Raw genomic sequence first — 22,913 nt, 5'->3', positions numbered from 1 at the left:
AATAAACAGGGGAGACCAGGTAATACCATGATGTTTCATAGAATTCCAACTAAAAACGCTGACCGGATGAAGAAATGGCTACTTGCTCTGGATATTGATCAAAACACACCTAATGAGATTATCAAGGGACATTATGTTTGCTCGGTACATTTCACTGAGGACGACTATTTTCAAAAAATGGAATTTGCCACAAGGACCATGAAACGTGCGCTGAAGGATACAGCCATCCCATCGATATCACATACAGGACAAAGTGGAGCGGCTGCGGTAAGTGTTCCGTTATATTTTTTAAATGTTTAGCCTAACATTACTGTAACAGTGCCATTAGCTAACTTAGATCTAATGTAACGTTAGTGACACTATTATATGAATAGGGTGGTAACTACTATTGCAGTTGTTTACGGGCTCCATGTATCCCCTGTAATGTTAGTATTGTTGCCTCGAACGCGCTCTGTCGTCCCAGTAACACTTGAGCGGAGCTAGAGTCACTCACGTGGTTTTGTTGACAGAAGAAACAACAGGGCGCGTCTCAGGTGCTGCGGTTATCACTCCGCCCAAGTAGCAGTGCTTCGCCTTCAGAGAATATAGTTCCCAGTATTTATACGGTTAAAATATGTCTGTGTCTCATGTGACTTTGTTTTTTGTACACTCTGTGACTATACAAATCACAACATGTAAATAGGAAAATGTTTGTTTTATTTTGTCACTTATTTGGATTAGTATGCTAGCTGCAACCATTCACATCCAGTCTTTGTGATAAGCTAGGCTAGCGGTGGGTGCGTCAAACAGACTTATAGTACGCACGGAGGTGAAAAAGGTATGTATGGACTTATCTAACTCTGGGGGATAAGGTGAATAGGCTAAAGTCCCAAAAAGTCGGAGTGTTCCTTTAAATATATGTTTTTTTTGCGTGCATATGCGACGCACTGAAAACCCTTGTGATTAGGGGTGGGGAGTGCGTGCGTAGCCTATTACACGCCATAAAGTGCGTATCATATGCACGCGAAATCATGCTTTCAAAGCTATAGCTCACTATTGCTAGACTCTCCTATATATAGCGTATTCGAGTCTGTGAAGGCTCCAAATCAGTATAGGGTGAGTAAAATACACTCCCAATTAAAAGCATTATCAGTAGGCCTATCCACCTGCTATGTCACCTTTTTATTGCAAGCATAACATATGTTGTCACAAAGGATTTTTTAAAATAAAAAAGCTGTGGCCTTTTTGGAATGCAGGAAAATCGAAGATCCATTTCTTGGAACATAGCTAGTAGTTCCTATGGTCAACCAGATATTCAAATACACGGACAGCAGATGAACACCAGCTGGCCACATGGAGGCGCTACAATCGTATTTCATAAACACTAACGGGAGAACAATAGCTTTGAAAATCATTTGTAACAAACTGAGATGTACCTTAATGTCATCCAGAATCGAAATACGCACATCCATATGAATTTAGCTGTTTAAACTAGACCTAATGTTCCATTCAGAGTATTCATTAGAAACCCTGCCAGGAACCGAGAGAGATTTCACAAAACGTGCACGAGTAAAACAATGAATAAAATACAGATAGCCTATAAGAGCGTTTTCGCGAATGACATTTGAAATCGAAACCCACATTTTATGTGCTTTATAAATTAGAATTTACGAAAAAACAAGCATTTAGAGCAATAATAAAAAACATATTCTTGAATTCGAGATGTAAAAGTCAAATTCCACTGCCAATAAAGCAAGTTTATAAAATGTATTACGTTTCACCGAATAGGCTATATTTATATCTCATTACATTAACATGCTTGATAAATAAAGGTATGATCAGTGCAGTAGCCTATACTAAAACTATAGACTAAAATAATAAAATAACGTCTGAATTTGACAAAAGAGCATTTCGAGGGAAAAGAAAAGGTGAAAACGTTTCAGTTCTACAGACGGAAAAAACACTTTTGAGTTTCAAATAACAAAATTGTTTTGGAACAACATAATTTGAATTATTAAGAACATGACAAGTAGCATACACATCTAATTGCCTAACAGCTTATATAGGCCTACCTAATTAATGCAGATAAAACAAACTGAAACTGCATTACATCAAATGAGAAACGAAAGCCTGAATAAAATGAAACAATTCGAATAATAGTAATCGAATAACTTTATCTGAGCAATGTAAATGTTGAACATTAACAAATAACAACACATTAAATATTAAGTGCTGTTTTTGAGATGTCCACAGACTATACAAAAATTATAGAATGAATTTCACAATTTATGTATTTTACAATATATATAGCCTATTTATATGTGCTATATGATTTAAAGTGTAAAATACATACATTATGAAATTCATTCAAAATGACTTGATCGCACCTATTTTATAATTAACATGAAATTCTTAAATTCAACACGGTCTATGTTAATTGTCCAAGCATAAAAATCCTGTGAAATTCCAGAAAATGTTTTAATTTTCAAAAACATAATAATCCTACGTTGTTTGATTCGGCTGACAAAAGTTTGAAAAATTATGTCAAAGTCAGTGTGGCGTAACCAACAATCAAGAAGCCATTTTGCAGTGTTTGACTATATGCTTTCCTTTAGTTTAGACATGTGCTTGTCAAGGTCATTACGTTTATGTTGACCATAGTTATTAAAACACGTTTTCATGTCGAACTGAGTAATCTACAGTTTATAAAATCTTGAAAAGTATGGTATGTTTTTTTATTTTTATATTGATGTGCACATTCGCTGTATTCAAATATTTTACTGGCTAGCCTACTTTTTAATCACTTTAGTTGTTGTTTTGGTTTTTAGAAAAAAAAATTCTTCAAAAACGTATAAACTAAGGATGTATAGGCTATAGCCTACAACACTGTTTTTTTTATTTTTAATACATCTAAACAATTCTCATTTTTATAGACTCGAACATCCTTCTTTGTCATCGAAACACAAAAATGTCCAAACAAACTAACAAAGCCAGTAAGAGCATGTGGCAGTAAACCGATTTCGATAGGTTTTCTATTTCCACACGTCTATTTCGGAGGGAGGAGCGAAGTGCTCCAGAAAGCTCATTGGCACCGCGTCTGGAAAGAGAACAGAGAGGACTGAAGCACACATGACATTTTCTGACACTTTGCTTGTTGATTGGGTCAGAAGAAGTTTTGAGACAATTAAATGACACTCAAAGAGGAATCCCATTATACCGTGGACTAATCCATCGCCATGAAAGCGCAGAAGCTTCCCAGATAGAAGCGCAAAAAAATTTTTGCAGGTCATCGGAAATTGACGAGCAGGTTATGTACATGTTTTAAATGGCGAATAACCGCAACTCCTTTTTCATTCACAACATATTAAACCGAGGACTCGATTGCGAGAAACATTGCCGTCTTGATGAGGAATACGCAGAAGCGCGGGATTGTTCCAGCTCATCTCTGCCGGCCGGGAACACTGGAGCTGAGAGCATCTCTTCCTGTGTGCTCGTGCTGGACTCATCATCCTCTGACCAACATTCATGCGAGGAAGAGTCAACAGGAGGAGAAGACAATTCACTAGAAACACGACACGGTGAGACATTCAAATAACTTCCCGTAGCCTAGCCTATACGTTAAATAGCCTATAGTCTATACGGGGAGTGGGCAGCGTTGTAAAACATTTGGTTTCAAAATTTGTAACTCGGGTTTTTTTTTTTTCACTATAGGCCTACGTAAAAAAAATATAATGTAGGCTATAATATTTGTCTGCTACATTTCAGAAAAAAAACAGTGCTGTTGCCAGTACTTTACATTTTACACTTAATTAATTAATTTATTGTGATATAAAAATAATACGCATCACTCAATTCCAGTTTCAACATTTTAATTCAAAACGGATCAAATATAAAAAAATGCAGATACAATTCCAATCCGTATTATAGCAAAAGCTACTCTCTATTAAAGTCTAAAAACAGTGAGTTGTGGCAAATAGAGTTATATACACTGTCTTATTTTTTGTTTAATATTTATGGGTTCAATAGAAACAACTAACTAAATAAAAGAAACTGCTAATTCACATGATACCAGTGTCATCCATGATCACAACATATAACTATAAGACAGACATGAAATTATGCTTTAAATCGTTTTTGTTTTACCTGTAAATGTTTTTACAAAGAGAAATATTATTAGATGTATGCTTTCTTTTTAGTCAACATTAAAGGACAAAACTGGTATATCACCAACTTTAGCAGACTTAATTTGCAAGCACAACATTTTCACATTTAAAACAAAACAAGAAATATTGATACCAGCAAAAACTACTCTTTTAGTTATAATATACAATATTTTAATTGTTAGCCTATGTTTTACGTATTTCTGAATTTGTTTCCAATTTTATTTTCTGTTTAAAGTTACAAAAAACATAGTGACCATTTTGAATTAAAGTGTTTAAAATGAAATAGGAGGACAATAAATCATAATAAAAGCATAACAAATTCAATCACAACATTTATAATACCCATGTTTTAAATTATAGTGTAATGGGACTAAAAAAAACAGCAAGTTTTGAACTTTACATTAATTTACACAGTTTATATATTTAATATATCAACATTTAAGACACAGTTAAAGTTGAAACAAAGAACACTCCCTGGTCTCCTCTAAAATAAATCTTTATTGTTTTACAGTAAATAACTCCTCAAATACACCCCAGTCCACATTATGTATGGTAGGCCTATTAAGTTATTAAATGGTCACTGGTCAATTGTAGGACTATTTTTTAATTCATCACATGGTCTACAGCAAGAACAGACCCTAAACCTGTTTTTATCCATCTATACAGATCACAACATGGACCAACAGAAACCACAGAGCTGCAACTTTGAAGAAAACCACTCCAAATCGAGCAAGAAAAGGTCCCGGGCAGCATTTTCTCATGCACAGGTGTACGAGCTGGAGCGGCGCTTTAACCTGCAGCGGTACCTGTCTGGCCCAGAGCGGGCCGACCTGGCAGGAGCGCTCAAACTGACCGAGACACAGGTGAAGATCTGGTTCCAGAACAGGAGATACAAAACTAAACGGCGACAAATGGCAGCCGAGCTCGCGACGACTCCCACAACAGCCCTGGCAAAGAGAGTGGCAGTGAAAGTACTGGTGAGAAACGACCAGAGGCAATACAACGCAGAGGAGCTTCCCAATCCGTCTGTTCCTCCCTTATACCAGTCATTCCCGTGCTATCCTTATATGTTCTGCTTCCAGCCGTGGATCTCAGGAAACAATTTAAGTGGTGGCATGTACTGATTTATCAGAGCTAAGTGACTGTGGAGACACGAACAGCCAAAGTGCATTTATGCAGAAGAGAACACAGCAAACAATGCTATTCCTCCAGCAGGATTATACAGGCAGAAAACATAATAAACTGTAGAATGACCATGAAACCAAAAGAGGAATGTGATTTTTTTGGTGCTCCTTATCAATCATTTCAATAATGACATTAAGCCAAAGCAAAGACAATTCACTAAATAGTTTCTCTCATTTGTTGTCATAACTGTCATGTTATACATGTCCAAATGTAATGCACTTCAAATCTATTAGTTTCATTGCTTTAGATAACAAATATCTAACCAAAAAGTGTCATCTGAAAACAGATTTAGTGGATGCACATATTCCACTAGCACTTGACAAATTAAGAAAGTGACATTTTAATTGTAGCCTAATTTAAAACCTAACAATATTGCATAACTGAATGCCACTTAATATTAATTTGGTGTAATATTTGTTATCTAATGCAAAGGCATCATGCATTTTTAAGTGTTTAAATAGGCAACTAATTTACTGCTGGTCCACTGTAAATGCTTTGGAATCGGTGTGCTAGTTTGGGAAGTTTTTCTGTTAGCATTTGTCACTGATTAAAGTTCTTGTTAATTTACATCACATGAAAAATACACTGTATAGTGCACTGTCTTAACATGTGTTGACTGTTTAAATCCAATGCTAAATTAAATCCACTCTAAAAGTCACTGTCCTGTACAGAAAAATACATTTTTAATAAAGTTACAGTAGGTTTTAGAAACCCCCCCCGAAAAAACTATCTTGTGTCTGAGACAATCTAACCTCAAAAGTGTAAAGCTTAAGAGGGTTTGTCAACATGAAGTATGGAGATTAATGACCTAAAGGCAATCATTTAAGAGGAAGCAATGATCAAAATATTATTTGTGGATAATGGCTTGAAAGGTGACAACCTGTCATACAGATAAAAGCCAATGAAAATACCCTCAGTACATGAACGTAATCAATACAATTTTAGATAAACCAACACCAAAATCTCGTATTGAGGCCGTACTGACTAAATATGTTTTTTTTTTTATTAAACTTAATCCCAAGAATCAATCTTTTGGTCTATCCGGTTTTCAACTGATGAATGAACGGAACAATGCCTGCCATCCAATAAATCATAATAAGTGTTGTACTTTGTTTCTTTTTATGTGAAACAAAGGGTCAGATTTCAAATTCTGTCCGTTTTATTTACATAATTCAAACAATAATGTGGCGCTTTTTAATGTGGCGTAGCATATCGCTGTCGCCTCAGATTATGTGAAGCACGAAGCACTCGTGAACTGATCATCCCTTCCGATTTACTGTTACAGCACGAAATAAACACTACAACTTACAAAAATCCATATCATGTCTCATCTAATCGCCCATTCAGTGTTTCAACTTTCAACCACGGAAATACATCAATTAAACAGCTTGTAAACAATACCACTTTATTGTTGCATTTAGCCTACCTCAGAAAAGCCATTCAGTGATCAACTGGAGATAGTCAGTTACAATAATGAAGAGAGAAGCATTTTGCTAAATATATGTGCCATATCACATATTCATTGTCATACTGTTCTACAATAGGCCTAATGTAGGCCTAGAAAATGTTTAAATCCGTTTTTATAAAAGTTATAAAATATACAATAACAATATCTTGAACTAATGTTGTAAACTACATATAAGTCAGTTAATAGGCTACATAGCCTAATATTGAAGGTTAAAATAAAGTTTGAAAACAAACACTTACACACAAGGACGATTTATTATTATTAATTAATAATACATTCAGAATTAAGGCCTGTTAGCACCAAAAACATAACAATCAAGATAGTTCTAAAAATAGTTCTAAATATATGCATAGCCCACTCCACACCACAACTATATAAACGATATAGTTGGAATCATATTTAAGGGTGCGTTTACCAAAACATGGTTAGCCAACCTTTGGTCACATGTTCCGTTGAGTTGTGTTGGTAACGACTGAACTTTATGCGACCATAGTTGGCCTTGGGAAACTCAACTCACCCCAGAACGATTTTCCCCCAACTGATGAACATAAAAAAACAATGACAGCCAATCCGAATCCATCCTCCTGTAAAGAGCTCAGCATTTAAAGCAGCAGATGAAAAAAAAAAACAAAAAAAACGGCTGCGAGCTTATAATAAACAGAACGCGTTATCGTCCGCTGGTGTGGACAGTAAGTTATCGTTATAGCCTAGTCATCTTTACAGCTATTACTCTTAGTGTGAACAGGCCTTTACAGTTTAACAGTTGAAATTTTGAATCTGTCCTTCTCTGACCTCGCATGCAAGATGTGCAGGTCATTTTCATGAAGAACAACAGTGTCAGACAGACTGTTTTGAAAAGTCTGCAGTCCTGAGAAGGATCGTATCTCTGTGAGGTCAAACAAGTTTACAAATTAAAATGCCATGTTCGTGCCAAATACCCTGTCTTTCTTTCTCCAAAGTCTTGTATTTTGAATAAATATCTAAAATACTGAAATAAACAGGAAAGCAAATCTGAGATATATTACAATGTATTTTATGTCACAATATTTTAAAGGAAACACCAAAATATTAAATCATGATCGATTTCTGTTCATTGACACTTGGATCAGATAATCATTTCGCAACTGTAAAAATAAAACAAATTAATTCAACTTTAGCTAATTAATTTAGCATTTTCATTAACTGTGATGAATATCTGCAGTGTTTCAGGTGTGTCAATCTAAATGTTGACGTGTGTTGTTCCATGTGACTAAGACTGTCCTGCCTTGCACACATCCAAGGATTAGTAAGCTGTCTATTGCAAAAAAAAAGAAGAAGAAAAGATTGGGGCAGGCCGAGAAATATGATTCTATTTCAACCATCACAATATAAAGCAGTTCACATGAGTTTAAGCAGCCCTTTCGTGATATCTGCATGATTCAGATACAGTCAATAGACCATGTCTGTGTTGCACAACAGAGCATGGCTAAAGCCCAGAGTACATTAATCATGTGCGTTTGAGGAGACAACACCCTCATAAAGGCAAGAGAAAGGAGGTTCACTATCACCAAAATACAGCATCCATCTGCAATCACACCCTCTGACACCTGCATCCAATGCTTTAGACAGTCTATATCTAGATTCATGGATGAAATCATAGTAACATACCGTGTATTGTTCATTGTAGGAGAGGCATTTGAGTGCAAAACATGGATTTCCGTTAGGTGTCACTCAGTCTATAGTGATTAAATACTGATACTTATTGACAAAATAACTAAACTGTATCCAACCTACATGTACACCACCTGTGTACCATCAGTACATTTCCGAGCCAATGTCCTGCACATGCATTTACATTAACTTAAACATTTACTATAGGCCTAATGAAATGCAAAAAAAAATGCTATAAATACTAAGCTTTAACAATAAAACTAATGAACAAATATATAAGCAAGAATAATTAACCATGTCATTTTTTCTAACCCCGTTAAAGGTACAATATGTAACAATTTTGTAATAAAATATCCAAAAACACTTGCACAGTGTGATATATTTCCTGCAGTTGTGTACTTACAATATCCCAAAAGTCTCCAAAGATTTTTTATTTCAGAGAAATTCCAATTTTAAATAATGTCCTGACTCGGAAAAAAATGTTATATGTCAATGACGCAATATCCGCGGATTCCGCACTATCCTCAGTTTCCGCTTGTACTGCCATAGCCATGACGTAACCATGGCGACAGACGTGGACAACTGCGTAGTGCGTAACATTTAGCGGACGCTGCATGTTCTTATTTCATTCAAACATTGTGGACCATGACAAGCAGACTTTGGGACCAAAAAAGGAGAACTAAAATTAGGTTCAATATCGGCGTGGCGTTTTTGAGTTGCCGAGAGCTCTACGTCCGTTACTAACTTGGACTTGACAGAGCTTCACGAGTCTCGACTTGACAGTGACGCTCTTGAACAGCAAATGTACATAAAACAAATCAATGTTATATAGCTCAACATGATGAAATGTTAGAATATGATCTGTATGTTATTCTAATGTTGATAGCTTACTAGTAAGCTGATAGTTTCATAAAGCAAACAAACTAACACATAGAATAACTTTCAACACACTCAATGCTGTTTAGTATGATAGTGTAGCGTTAGACCAAGTGAAACAGCGCTGCGTTACCTCACAAGTTTAATTCGTCAAATAAACTGACCTGAGCAGTAATTCAGCACTTGCGGGTAGTTCAGTAGAATTAAATATAATTTTTCCTTAATATCCGCAGGACTCGCGTGTGATATCTGTCTCTTATCGCGACCTGCTTCATACCACTGTTACGTCCAGAGCCGTAAGGTTTTGTATCCAAGCTGTGCTGTTTCTCTCTCTCTCCCTGTCTCTCTTCCTAGGAGAAACGGTTTCCACCTGATGCCACTAATCAATGCCTTGCTTTGATTGGATGTTAGGAGGGGAAGGAGAGTATGTAAACGGCAACCATCATCACAGCTGTGTTGGTGGTGGCTTGACTGTGTGCAACAGATTTGATGTCTTGTCTTCAACCGCAGACTTGATGTTTTTGAAGAAGTAGTGGCTAGTGTTGTGTATCTCTACCTCATTTTGTGTACTATTGTGGTAGTTTCCTCTCTTTAGTCTCTTTTCTTTGATCACTCTATGATTTAGACTTAAAAGGCAGAAGTGAGTGTTAATTTCAATGGTTATTTATCGCATGATTTAATTCATGTTTTCCTCTTGGTTTACTTGAAGTTTGTTAGTTAATTATTTCTTTATTTGTGGGGGTTAGTAGGGAGGTGGGTGCCATTTATTTTGAACTTGATTTTTCTTAGCTAGGGAGTTAGCTTATTTTGCTTTACTCTTGTTTTCTTTTCTTTTAGTTTAAAGGGTAAGTTTGGTATTTTACACTTAAAGCCCTGTTTACAGATCGTATCTGATGAAATAGAATGGTTAAGATAAAAATTTGGACACATGCTCCTGTTAGAAATGGATTCCGAGACATTTATATGGGAGGATGACGGTTTTGAGATCGATTTTGATGGACAGGGTTACAGGTTTGAGCCTGAATATTCAGAGGAGGAATTTCTGCAAAGAAAGGCAGAGTTTGAACGACAGTTGACAACGGAGTCCAGTGTTACGCCTGTTGCCGAAGCTGCTGCTGTCTCAAGGCTTACAGGCACTTGGTGGTGTTCCTGTCGAAAGTGTAGACAGATGTCTACAGAAGAGGAGAGTTTGTGCTGCACCGAATGGGACCTACTGGTTACAGAGGGGATGGAGAATCTAAACGTCTCCGTTGACGAAACCGAGGTCTCGCCGACTTGTGTCACAGATCGTGATGTTCGGGATTTGCTCAGGACACCTGTTATCGAGACATTCTTCTACGTCCCGAAACATAATTGGAAAAAGCGTCCTAGGCCAGAGGGGTTGAATGGCCAGTTATCAGATCGGTAAGTAATCTTTAGAGTAATGCTACTTCATGATCGGTAAATCTGTTATCGAGAGGAACTTAAGCCTGGTTCACACGGCAGGATAATTAGGCCGATTTTAGTCCCGATTCACCCCTTCCGACAATCTTAAGGATGCTCCGATTATCGTAAAATAATCTGACCAGATATTCCTGCCGTGTGTGGTGTGTTAAGACTGCTCTCTTCTGCTCGGAAGGACATCGGGACCGCTCCGATCTCAAATCGGGGATATCCAACATGTTGGATTTATTTTGCCCGATTTCTTCTCGTGTGTGGTGTCCCCCGAGGACAAACGAGCACGCAGCCTGTGGACTGTGGCGTGTAGCCAATCAGAAAGCGAGGTACGAGGCGGCGAGGAAGTACCGGGAAACAAAAATCAAAACAGCCGGCGGCATGATGGCGCACCAGAAAGTCCGGTGGACGTCGGAGATGGAGGACCAACTCGTCGACCTGTGGCAACACAGCACCATCGCCTTTTCTTGTTATTCTTATGTTTTTTTCCGCTTAAAAACAAAGCACAAACTATGGCCACTGCATCCTCTTCGTCCGCCATGATTGTTTACTCTGAAGTCACGTTTGATCTCGAGGGATTTTGCGAGATTTCCCGTCTGACCTGGGAATGCTCGGGAGTCAAATCGGTTCGTGTGTGATGTGTTGATTTTGCCGTGTGGCTGCACACCACACATTGTACGACCAAAACTGTTAGACCCGTGATTTTTTTATCGCCGTGTGTGGGGTCTCTCAGGTTTGGAAAATCGGCCGACAATTTTAAAATCGTCCCGTGTGAACCAGCCTTTAGCCTAGCCCACTTTTGATCGTAACTGCGCGTTTGGCAAAATAGGTCCACAAAAGCTAAATAAACCTAAAATTCTCGGGACAGGAGCATGTGTTCAAATTTTTATCTTAACCGTTCCATTTCATCAGATACGATCTGTAAACAGGGCTTTAAGTGTAAAATACCGAACTTGTCCTTTAAGTAGTTTGGTTAATAAGGAGTTAGACTGATTATGTTTGTTGTTTTGGCAATACCCCCTTCTGAATCTGATACCCCCCTTTTTCTTTTGCCTAGTTTGTAATAAAAACTACTTTCTTTAATGAGATACTTAGGCCTATGCGGTTATTGAGAAACGATTCTGGGTCTGGAGACGAGGTGGCTTCATGCTGTTGCACATTCATTTCACCACCATCCATTTTTGCTGTTGCTTTCTTCCCCTAGACCAATCAGGAAATCGTAACACCACTGTAATGTTAAAAAACATGAATGTTTTCACTCATCCATTAACATTATTAAATCCATCAGCTTGCCACTGCGTCATAAACCTACGCCTTTGTTATGGTAAGAGGTCAGCGAGCGGCCGGAAAAATTACATATTGTAGCTTTAATGCCTATCAGATTTGTTTGATTTCAAGTATGCATGTGAAGACATTGGATTTTGAAACAATTAAATGCGTCCCAAGTTTGTGTCTTTATTCTTTCAGTTATATTCTCTTTTTAGCATTACAAATATTTAATGATGATGACCTTTATATGCACAAGGCCTGCTCTTGTCCTCTACACAAACATGTGAATAGATCAGCTTCTGAAGAGGAATTAGGGCACAGTTGAGCGCCATATGGATGTCTGTGTTTATACAAAAAATGTATCTTGAAAAAGTATGTAAACAGTTTGAGTAGAGCAGACGATTTGTGCAGACTAGAGTGAGCAGGCTCATAAACCCTCACAAAGAAAACAAAAGAGGGTAGGAGAGTTTGCCCAGTGCATGATCATTTTTACCTGCTACAACAAAACCCCTGAGCAATTAAGCCTCACACTGACATGAAAAAAAAAAACACTGCACAAATTGTTACTTTGCCATTTTTACGCCGACATCCATTTGTGAGAAAATTAAAATAGGTGTGACAAAGAATGGATTCAAAACACATCAAGCATGAGTCGAACCCTCCCAGTTTAACTTCTGAAGAACTAAGAGTCTGTCTTCAGCCAGGAATCTGATTGAGGGATTTCACACAAAAGAGCAGTAAGTGCTTCCAGAATATCACACAATTTCCTTGATGAGCCATAAAAAAGGATCAGAGGTAATTAATTCCGGGGTGTAATTTCGTATGCTTCCCCCCCCGCAAAAGAGCATACGAAAACAACTTATTTATTCCAATATCAGTGAAAAGACAAAGGCTTAATGCTCATCTTAAAAGGCACCATGTAATTTCCGCACCATTAGTGTCACCAAAAAGGAACCACAAAAGTAATGACTGTTTTCAAACAGGTTTTACAAATGCGGCAATTTCGTCAATTAAAGGATTAGTTCACTTTCAAAACATTTTTTGCTGATAATTTACTCACCCAGATGTCATCCAAGATATCCATGTCTTTCTTTCTTCAGTCGAAAAGAAATTAAGGTTTTTGAGGAAAACATTCCAGGCTTTTTCTACACAGAATGGTCTTCAATGGCAACCATCCAATGTTCAAAAGAAGGTTCAAACGTCATCTGTTCCATGTTCCAAGTTATTTGTCTGTGCACTCCGGTTCAAAAAAGTAGGGAAGGGTGAAAAACTCATCTCATTTTCTCATTTTCTCCTCAAACTTCAAAATTGTCCTTTGTTTAATTTTTTATTTTATTTTTTTGTGACCTTCCCAACGTGATGACGTTCAGCGACGTATGTGGCGCGTCGCAAACGAAGCACAAGACGAACTATTGTGTTTACAATTTTTTTTTTTGAAAATGATCGTTTCGCTAGATAAAACCCTTATTTCTCGACTGGGATCGTGTAGAGACTTTGAAGCTGCATTGAGACGGACATTTGAACCTTCTTTTGAACATTGGATGGTTGCCATTGAAGACCATTCTGTGTAGAAAAATCCTGGAATGTTTTCCTCAAAAACCTTAATTTCTTTTTGACTGAAGAAAGAAAGACATGGATATCTTGGATGACATCGGGGTGAGTAAATTATCAGCAATTTTTTTTTTTTTTGAAAGTGAACTAATCCTTTGAAGATCAAACAACTCATGCCATTGGTTGAGCCAAGTTTGTTTTGACAGCACCACAGATTAACAATGTTAAAACTTTTTTAGGGAACTCCGCCCTTTTTTAGGGAACTCCGCCTACTTAAAGGTAGGGTAGGCAATTTTCAGAGAGGCTAGCAAATAGCGAGCTAGCTTTGAAAGCATAAGATAAGCCATGCCTCTTCCAAAACACATGAACGCGTACAGCAGGCAGCAAACAAAAGCGTCACGAGAGATGGCGTTAAACTACCTCATGTCTCAAAGCACATAGCATTACAATAATAATGAACATAAACAACTTAAAGAGCATTGACCTGTACCACCTGACTGCTGCAGGTTCATTTCGGCGTTGATAGTATTTCCATTGAAACGCATAAATTCGAGACACAAACTGCTCAGAGTATAACGTCACAGGTTTCCATCTCCAAATTACAGTAGTTATGGCGTGAACGCAGCATAAGCTTGTTGTATTGGTTCAGGAGGAACAGTAAAAGGTGGCTGCTGTTTCGGTTGCGGTGCTCGGTCACTGACGTCTGTCTAACTCTGCATAGCATGAAACGCGCTGATGACGTGTGATGTCTGCACGAGCAGGGTGTGCAGAGATATGTAAATACATACGTTGACAGACAGGACATCTTATCATTGCATTCGGACCGAATGAACACCATTTTATTATCATTTTATTGTCCCACACCTTCCACAGACTATATATATATACACACATTTAGACCACTTAAAGGATTAGTTCACTTTTAAAGTGAAAATTCTGTCATCATTTACTCACCCTTAAGTTGTTTCAAACCTTTATGAATTTCTTTCCTCTGCTGAACACAAAGGAAGATATTTAGAAGAATGTCAGTATAACCAGACAGTTTTTTGTTCCCATTGACTTCCATAGTAGGAAAAAAATATACTATGGAAGTCAATGGGAACCAAAACTGTCTGGTTACTGACATTCTTCTAAATATCTTCCTTTGTGTTCAGCAGAGGAAAGAAATTCATACAGGTTTGAAACAACTTAAGGGTGAGTATATGATGACAGAATTTTCATTTTAAAAGTGAACTAATCCTTTAACTTAGTGATTGCTATCACTATCAGGATGTAAAGAGACTTTCAAACTGCATAACAAAAAATTTTTCTGGAACAAATCATCTGCCCTGCCTTTAAGTTGGTACTCAAAGTTGTCTCTGTATAAGCTAGGACATGAGAACGTATTTTAAATGAAAATGACAGATGACCTTCAAAATAAAAAGGCCTTACTATGGTGCTTGAACAGATGATCAAGGATCCAGGTGGAAGGGCGTAACATGAAGCTAAATTTTCACATTTGCAAAGTGAAAAGAGACGTTAATGCATTTACCGAGGCAATAGAAAGGGCATGAAAGAGGAAAGAAATGGCCCAAAGTTAATACCTTTGTTTGGAGAGACCAGCACTTCACATTGACCTTGTCTCCTCAGGCGAATCCCTCCGACACCACCACCAATAATCCGACCCACAGGACTCCACTGTCTGTTCCAAAAACGATTAGCTGATAACATCACGGCATGCTGGAATGTAAACATTTACAGTAAAACCATAAGAGATGAACTCTCCTCCAGTGTGATGCATTTATCAGCCATAAACTCTCCTTCTCTTCTGCGAAAACACACACTGAGCTTTTTAACCACAAGCATTGCTTTGAAATTCCACAGATTTAAATGTATAGGGTTTTACGAGTGTGCGGTTAGGGAAATTAATGTAAACAATACATGTAAAGTTTATCCTTATCCTTACAATACTCAATGCATAAATGTTTTTCTTTTAGGGTCGAGAGTGTTTGATATGGTTAAAGATAAAGCTCAACCCTATTGTGGCTTTCTGCTGTTTGGTGAATTAAACAAATAATCGTTGGTACCCTGAATACTCTAAGAGAAAAAGTTTGGAACAGAACTTGATTTTTATTGAAAATTAATTTGATTATTTACATACCAGAATCAAGCCAGGGAAGGTGGTCGGAAAAGATGGCTTTCAAGACGTTGGCCGCAAAGGAAAGCTGTTTCCTAGATAAAACAATAAAAAGCTCTTCATTTGAAAGAAGGTTCACAAATGAATCGTGCACAAAAGGATGGGGTTGATTTTAAGCTGACTTTCAAATTAGATTCACTCAATAGGAGACTTTCACATGAGCACAGGAACATTTTTGCGCATATGTTCACACAGAACGTGTTTTTCCATTCCAATGCACTACTTTTCCATTGTTTTTCAATAGTGTTGGACTGTAAGTTGTGCTGTGCGGCGTATGACATCAATGTACCACGACCGTGCTTAGAGAGCAGAAGGCTCAGAATGCTTTTGAATCACTCTCGTGGTATATTGTCATACAAAGTGTGTCCGTGTTCAACATCGGCTGGATGTAACCGATCGGCGAAGGTTGCCGCGTGGAGTTGAGAAGTCTGACACTTTCTGCTTTCTGTAGTTACTGCTCACGGAGTAACATACCACAGCTGAAGTGAAATAAATGCAACATTTGTCGAATACAAAGACGTTTCTGATACGTTTCCATTTAGTACTGCTTAACAGCATCTGTTTGTACAATAAACAAGTTTAGACATAAGCCTATAGTATTTAAATACCAATGTAGTAGTGGGGTCTACATTTTTTATCAGTTTTATTTTGATATGATACAATATCTAATATCACGACTACATGAAAAGAGATTTTACTGTTATAAAAATGCTGATCTGTTTATACCTTGATTTTGTATTTGCATTTTCGCAGATGGTTCACCGATTGTCTTTGATTATGGTTTGGGCCAAAAGGGAGGGGACTGGGCTTGTGGGAGAATTGTTAGTGTGTGTGTGTGTATGAATATCCATGTATCTAAATGTTTGTTACAGTCTTGTGTTGTATTTACTTTAATGATGATTTCTATTATGATGTTGGTTTCTTTGTATTGTAAGGACCCCCTCGAAAATGAGATGGTTCATCTCAAGGGGTTATCCATAAATAAATTACAAATTTGTGAGCATTTATAAAAATGACGGCTTATCGAATTAACACGTTGAAAAGTCTTAATCGAAAAAAAGTTGTGATTTAACCACGAAACATGTTGTACACAAACAACAAAGTTTGAACATCAACATCTAATGCCTGATCAGCTGCCGTGTTGTTCAAAGCAATGCAAACACTTCCGCTGTTGTGCCACAACATGTATTCGACGCGTACGTCACGTGTCTTTACCGGATCTTTACACGAGTGTGTGAACGCAGTCAAAGATTCCGGAAAATCACTGGCAGTGTGAATGAACCAAAATCAAACGATCAATTTTTGTGTATTTTCCGGAATCTCTGTTTGAAATGGACTATAGTGTCGCCCAGATTCGGCCCACATCTGGTACGCGTGAAATCCACATGGACCGAATCTGGGCCCGAATCTGGGCTGACACTATGTTGCTGTCTGGGATTACAATAAGTTCAATTTTTAAAAGACGAATCTCGAGACCTTCGCGTCTCGTGTTTCCGAAGCAAAAGCGTATTCTGTGTCAACCAGCATGATACACTTTTCGCGTGTAAACTGACAAATAGATATACACAAACCGGAAACAGCGAAAATACAAAAGTCTTTTTTCTTTCTATTGGTATAACTGATGCTTGCATATTATTCTGCTGTTGTGTACAAAATCAAACTCTAGCAAATGTACAATATTACATGCGGAATTCAAAATATGCACATGAATTTGTTGTTTACCATAAAAAGATGGAGAAAAGTGGTTTTCCTTTTTGGGCTGCATGACGGGTTCGTGAGTGTGGGAACATGGTGTTTTCTGGCACCAGTGTGTGAATATTTTTACACTCCTCTGGCCATAGATGGGCTGCTAAGGGCTCTGATATGCTCCAACCTGTTACATTTCCACAAGATGCTCCCCAACAGGTCCGTCTCTCACTCCCTGGGCGCTGTGAAAGGAATTTCAATGTTTTAATTATCGCAGATAAGGAAAAACAAGGAGTGCATTGAAAAACACTGACACAACTTCACTTATCAGAGCAGAGATAGGACCTCCACTTAGAACCTCTTAGGGCTGCTCACCAGCTCTGATTTGGCACACATCCTCTCCTCCACTGTCTGGAATGGTGTCCCGCTGTCCTTGCTTTGCTCGAGTCATGAGCTTTATTGTCAGGCAGGTAACATGCAAACATTCAAGGCCTTCAATGCTGCCAGCTTAGAACAAAGACGACATGACCTTGAACTGATTCAGTATTCCTATGAGAAAGAGCTTGATTTTTTTGTTTGCATTTTTATATTATCTGTTTTACTGCTAAAATGATACATTGTAGAGGTGTATTACCGTAAACTAAAGCAACTAATTATATCAAGTGGCTTTTATTGTGACAACCGCAATATGATAAAATACACCAGTTAAATGTATAAATTGCATAATTACAATATTTATTCCAGCAAATTATTAACTTCTATTACTATATTATGTTGTGTTATATTATGTGTTATTATATTATAATACAAACTGTAGGTTGCTTACAGTTGCCAAATAACAAGACAGCAACATAATGTCGGCCCAGATCCCGGCCAAATCTGGTACATGTGGATTCAACGCAGATGTGGGCCGGATCTGGGATGACACTGGGAAAGCAACTTTAGAAAACTTAATTTATGCTTTACTGATGCATGCCATCTTTACAGTGATGACATGAGAGAAATTATTTCTAATTAGACTAAAAAAGCCCAAAGTGAGGCAGTTTTGTGCCGGCCTATTTGGTTAGAGTGGCGCCTAAAATCATAAACCACACATACCATATGATGCAAAATATTAAAAGTGGGAACATGATTCAGGTTTTCTCTTGGAACTTTTCATCTTTGCAATGATTTTAAACATTGAATATACAATGTAATACAATTTACTTCATATATATATATATGTGACAGTGCCACTGGAAGCCATCCACAGCCATGCCATCACACTGCCCCCACCATGTTATACAGATGATGTTGTATGCTTTGGATCATGAGCTATTCCAAGCCTTCTCAATACTTTTTTCTGGTACAGGTTGAGTTTCATCTGTCTGTCCAAAGAATGCTTTTCCAGAACTGGTCAGGCTCTTTTGAACGTTTTTGGCAAAGTCTAATCTGGCCTTTCTATTCTTGAGTTTAATGAATTGCTTGCACCTTGTGGTGAACCCTCTGTATTTGCTCTCATGAAGTCTTCTTTTGATTGTAGACTTTGACAATGACACGCCTACCTCCTGGAGAGTGTTCTTCACTTGGCTGGATGTTGTGAATGGGGTTTTCTTTACCATAGAGAGGATCCATGCAATCATCTACCACTGTATTTTTCCATAGACGTCCAGGCCATTTTATGTTGCTGAGCTCACCAGTGCAATCTTTTTTTCTCAGAATGTACCAAACTCTTGATTTGGCCACTCCCAATGTCCTTGCTATCTCTCTGATGGATTTGTTTTGTTTTTGAAGCCTAAGGATGGCCTTTGACCTGCATGGAGAGCACCTTTGAACACATGATGTGGGTTAAAAGCAATAGGTTCCAAATTCAAATAGCACACTTAGGGTACTTTACACGACAGCGATATGCTTAAACCGGATACGTTTTTCCTTTGAGTTTTCTGCGTACAAACGATACGACTTTCAAAACGATCCCCATTCACGTGGATCTGCGAAAATGACAAAAAACACTGTATTCTGCTGCCAGGCCATTAGATGGCGATGAAATACTATAGACTGAGCATGCATACGCATGTGCATGACTTCATCGTCTTCAGAGATTCGAGTTTTTGTTGTTTACATGAAGACCATTTTCAAAAACATGCACTTTGAAACCCGTTTTAAAAAGTTTGCGTTTTCAGGCACCCAAAACGCCATTGTCGTGTAAACTAACAGCCAACACGCAATAAAAGTTGTACGTTTTTAGTTGAATACGGTGTCGTGTAAGAGTACGTTTACACGACAACGATATGCTTAATATGCCGCTGACGCAGCCTGTCCATTAGCGGCGAAAGCGCGGTGGAGCAGGGATGACGTCATGCGGCAAGCCTTTGAGGGCAGCGCCATCTTAGCACGCCGCCCAGCGGAGGGCGGGCATAAGTGCGCTGCTATAGGCTCTTCGACCGGCGGCAGGGAGAGGTAGCCTCTGTTCTTGGCGTCGTCGACAGCGGAGAACGCCAGAGAAACAGAGGACCGTGTCCTGGTCGTAAACGGGGAGCTCCAAGCTCTAGCGACCTCTTCATGAAGCTCAGGAAGGAAGGGCGCCGGCTTGGATGCAGGAGAAGTGCGCTCCCCAGGCAGGAAGTACGGTTGTGGGCGGGCTGCTCGGGCGACACCCACTCGAGGCCAAGGCTCGTCATGGCCTGAGTGAGCACGCGAACTAGCTCCGCCTCGATGCTCGCTCTGTTTCCCGTCGAAGCACGAACAGGAGGCGCGAGATCCTCAGAGCTCGCCCAATCCTCACTGCCTGACGCCAGGAGAGAGCAGGAATCCCCTTCTCTCAGCATCGCGTCGACCTCATCCTCGTCGACGACAGAAGCGGCGGCAGGCTGCGGCCACTGTCCATCGGGGATCGATGAAGATGAAGCCGGTGACGCAGCTCGCGGGCGCACCGGCGAGCTTTGACGGCTAGGAGAAGGTTCCGGGTTTCGCTGAGCACGGCGCTTTTTATGGCGCGGCACTACAGCGGTGAACACGGGCTATGGAAACAAAATGGCGGTCCCCGTCGCTGAGTGTGGCTCTGCACGAGCCGCAGGATGCCATCTTTAAAAAGACGCTTGCTCTTTTAGATGCAGTGTGTGTCGCGCCGGCGAATGAACATAAGAAGGAACGTTGTTTTAACCGCGGAAAGGCATCAGTACAATCTACTAACTCTCCTGACTGCTTTGTCGGACAAAATGGCAGATGGCGAAGTATGATCGGTCAGATCACCTGTCAATCAAGCTCCCTGCGAAGGGTTAATTGATGAAGAATTAACGAAGGAATAGCCCACAACTGTCCATGAAACAGCTTTTGAGTAAATTGTCCAATTATTTTTGGTTCTTTTTGGGATGTGGTGGCTAATCTTAAGAGCTGCAATTCATAAACCCTTCCTCCAATTTGGATGTAAATACCCTCAAATTAAAGCTGAGAGTGCACCCATATCTATTAAGCCCATTCCTTTAAACTCACATCCATTATAGAACTATAGCTGGAATATGTTTTGGTAAACACCTGAAAAAAGTCCAAATAGGCTATATATGGACCTTGCAGTTTTGACAGACTAAAATAAAAAAATAAATGAAATTACCACACAATTAAAGACTCACCCAATCAAATTTTAGAAGACTAATTTTTCATCAAATAAATAAACAGTTAAATGTATGCAATTTTTAGAAAATGAAGTATACATTAAATGTACATTACATCTGCTTTAACTATGCTGTGAGTGAGTGTCTCCCATGCATGTTGCTGGAGTCCCACAACAATTTTGGATGTTTCCCTTATCCGACACACCCAGATTCAGTCATAGAGCCTCTGCTAATGAGCTGAATCAGGTGTTAAATAAGGGAGACATCCAAAGTGTGCAGTGCTGGAATGCTTCAGGAACAGGATTGGGAATCACTGCTCTGAGCCATCTCAGCAAAGCGGACCACGACTAGCCATGAAATTTACTGCATCTCACTAAACAGGTCGTGAATGGCCAGTCGAGGCAAGCCAAGACATTTCTCAATGACAGACAGCCGTTGGTTTGTTGCTCAAGGTCAACAGAGCAGACAGCTCTGTCCGGTGCGCTTTTGTTCGTCCAACCAGCTGAGACCCCTCCTCTCCTGTCCACACCTGCGGAAGAGGAGTCACCTGACGACTGGCTCGCTGTGCAGAGAGAGAGAGAGAGAGAGAGAGAGACTTCTCTTTGAGGGTCTTGTCGGGAGATTTTATGTCCTTGTTTACTTTCTGAGAGGCATTTGTCAAGAGAGCAGAAAAAAAAGCTGTGCTAGAGGCGTAAAAGGGCTAAAGAGAGAAAGTTTTGGCCACCTGCACACAAAATCGGCATACAGCTCACTATCATCAAACCCTGTGTGGCCTTAAAGGGGTAGTGACCTAAAAACGAGCATTCGGTCATCCTTTAGTCACCCTCATGTCTTTCCAAACAGAAACGGAGAGGTTTACCCAAAAAGAAGTTTAGCAGAATGTCCAAGCTGCCCTTTTCTTATAGACTATTTAAATCGGATGGGGTTTAAAAAGAGAAAAAACAGCCCTTATACGAATTGTGCACTAAATTCCAAGACCTCTGAAGGCATTCGATACATTTGTGTGTAACATATTTAAATATAATTCGTAAGTTATTGAAAATATCACTTGACAGCTCCATTCACTTTCATTATATGGAATATCAGCATTGACTTTCAGCTATAAACAACTCCTTTTGCTTTCACTCAAGCAAGAAACTCATGCGGGTTTATAAAAGACATGAGGGTGAGTAAATGATGACAAGATTTTCATGTTGGAGTGAACTGTTCCATGAACGCAAATCTTTCTTTCTTTCTTTATTTGAAGTTTGATATTAAGTTTGAGTCAAAAATCTCCATGCATTCAGACGTGTAGTGTCTTTTCATTTATTTTCTTCTTTGGGATACTGTGATCTCGACTAAATAAGACCATCCCATTTTCTCCAATCCCTTCTTTCATTTTCCCAACTGTCTTCATGCGTAAATGCCAACTCTCTGTGTGGTATTAATATATCACTTTTGTGAGAGCAAGACGGTGCACTGTGCTCTCAAGACTCGAGGCCATTAAGAGTGTCTCACAACCATAAACAGCTGGATTTATTAGGGGAAGCTCCCTGTTCACAGCAAGCCTTGCATGAGTTTCTTTTATTTCATGGAAGGTGTGAAATATCCTGTTTTACAAGTCTAAACCAGTGACACAAGCCTTCACACACTTTGAAAACACTTTGCTAAAACATGCAAAAACAAAATTCAAACACACACATTGGGTGAATCTTCAGGCATCCAGATAAAGAACCTGCCATTCAGGGGCCGTTTACCCAACACCGTTTTCTACTAAAAACGGACAACTTTTTATGCATTTTGGCCGTTCATTTACACTAAAACGGCGATTTGGTGGCCTGAAAATGCTAACTTTTAAAAACGTTTTTCAAAGTGAAGTTTTTGAAATACCATTATCATCTCTGCAG

At 38.9% G+C, this 22,913-nt stretch overlaps 1 protein-coding gene across 1 annotated transcript; it reads left to right on the top strand.

Annotated features, from left to right (window-relative positions):
- Positions 1 to 3,049: 3,049 nt before the first annotated feature.
- On the top strand, positions 3,050 to 6,390 carry nkx3.3 (NK3 homeobox 3). The gene is made up of 2 exons (XM_079634464.1): positions 3,050 to 3,557; positions 4,809 to 6,390. Exons 1-2 carry the CDS (start codon positions 3,305 to 3,307, stop codon positions 5,264 to 5,266), a joined length of 711 nt encoding a protein of 236 aa, XP_079490590.1. The 5' UTR covers positions 3,050 to 3,304; the 3' UTR covers positions 5,267 to 6,390.
- The last annotated feature ends 16,523 nt before the right edge of the window (positions 6,391 to 22,913 follow it).

This window comes from Phoxinus phoxinus, assembly GCF_949152265.1.
Source record: "Phoxinus phoxinus genome assembly, chromosome: 14".
Lineage (NCBI taxonomy): Eukaryota > Metazoa > Chordata > Actinopteri > Cypriniformes > Leuciscidae > Phoxinus > Phoxinus phoxinus.
The sequence above is the reverse complement of the archived record's forward strand: the minus strand, read 5'-3'. Positions and strand labels throughout refer to the sequence as shown.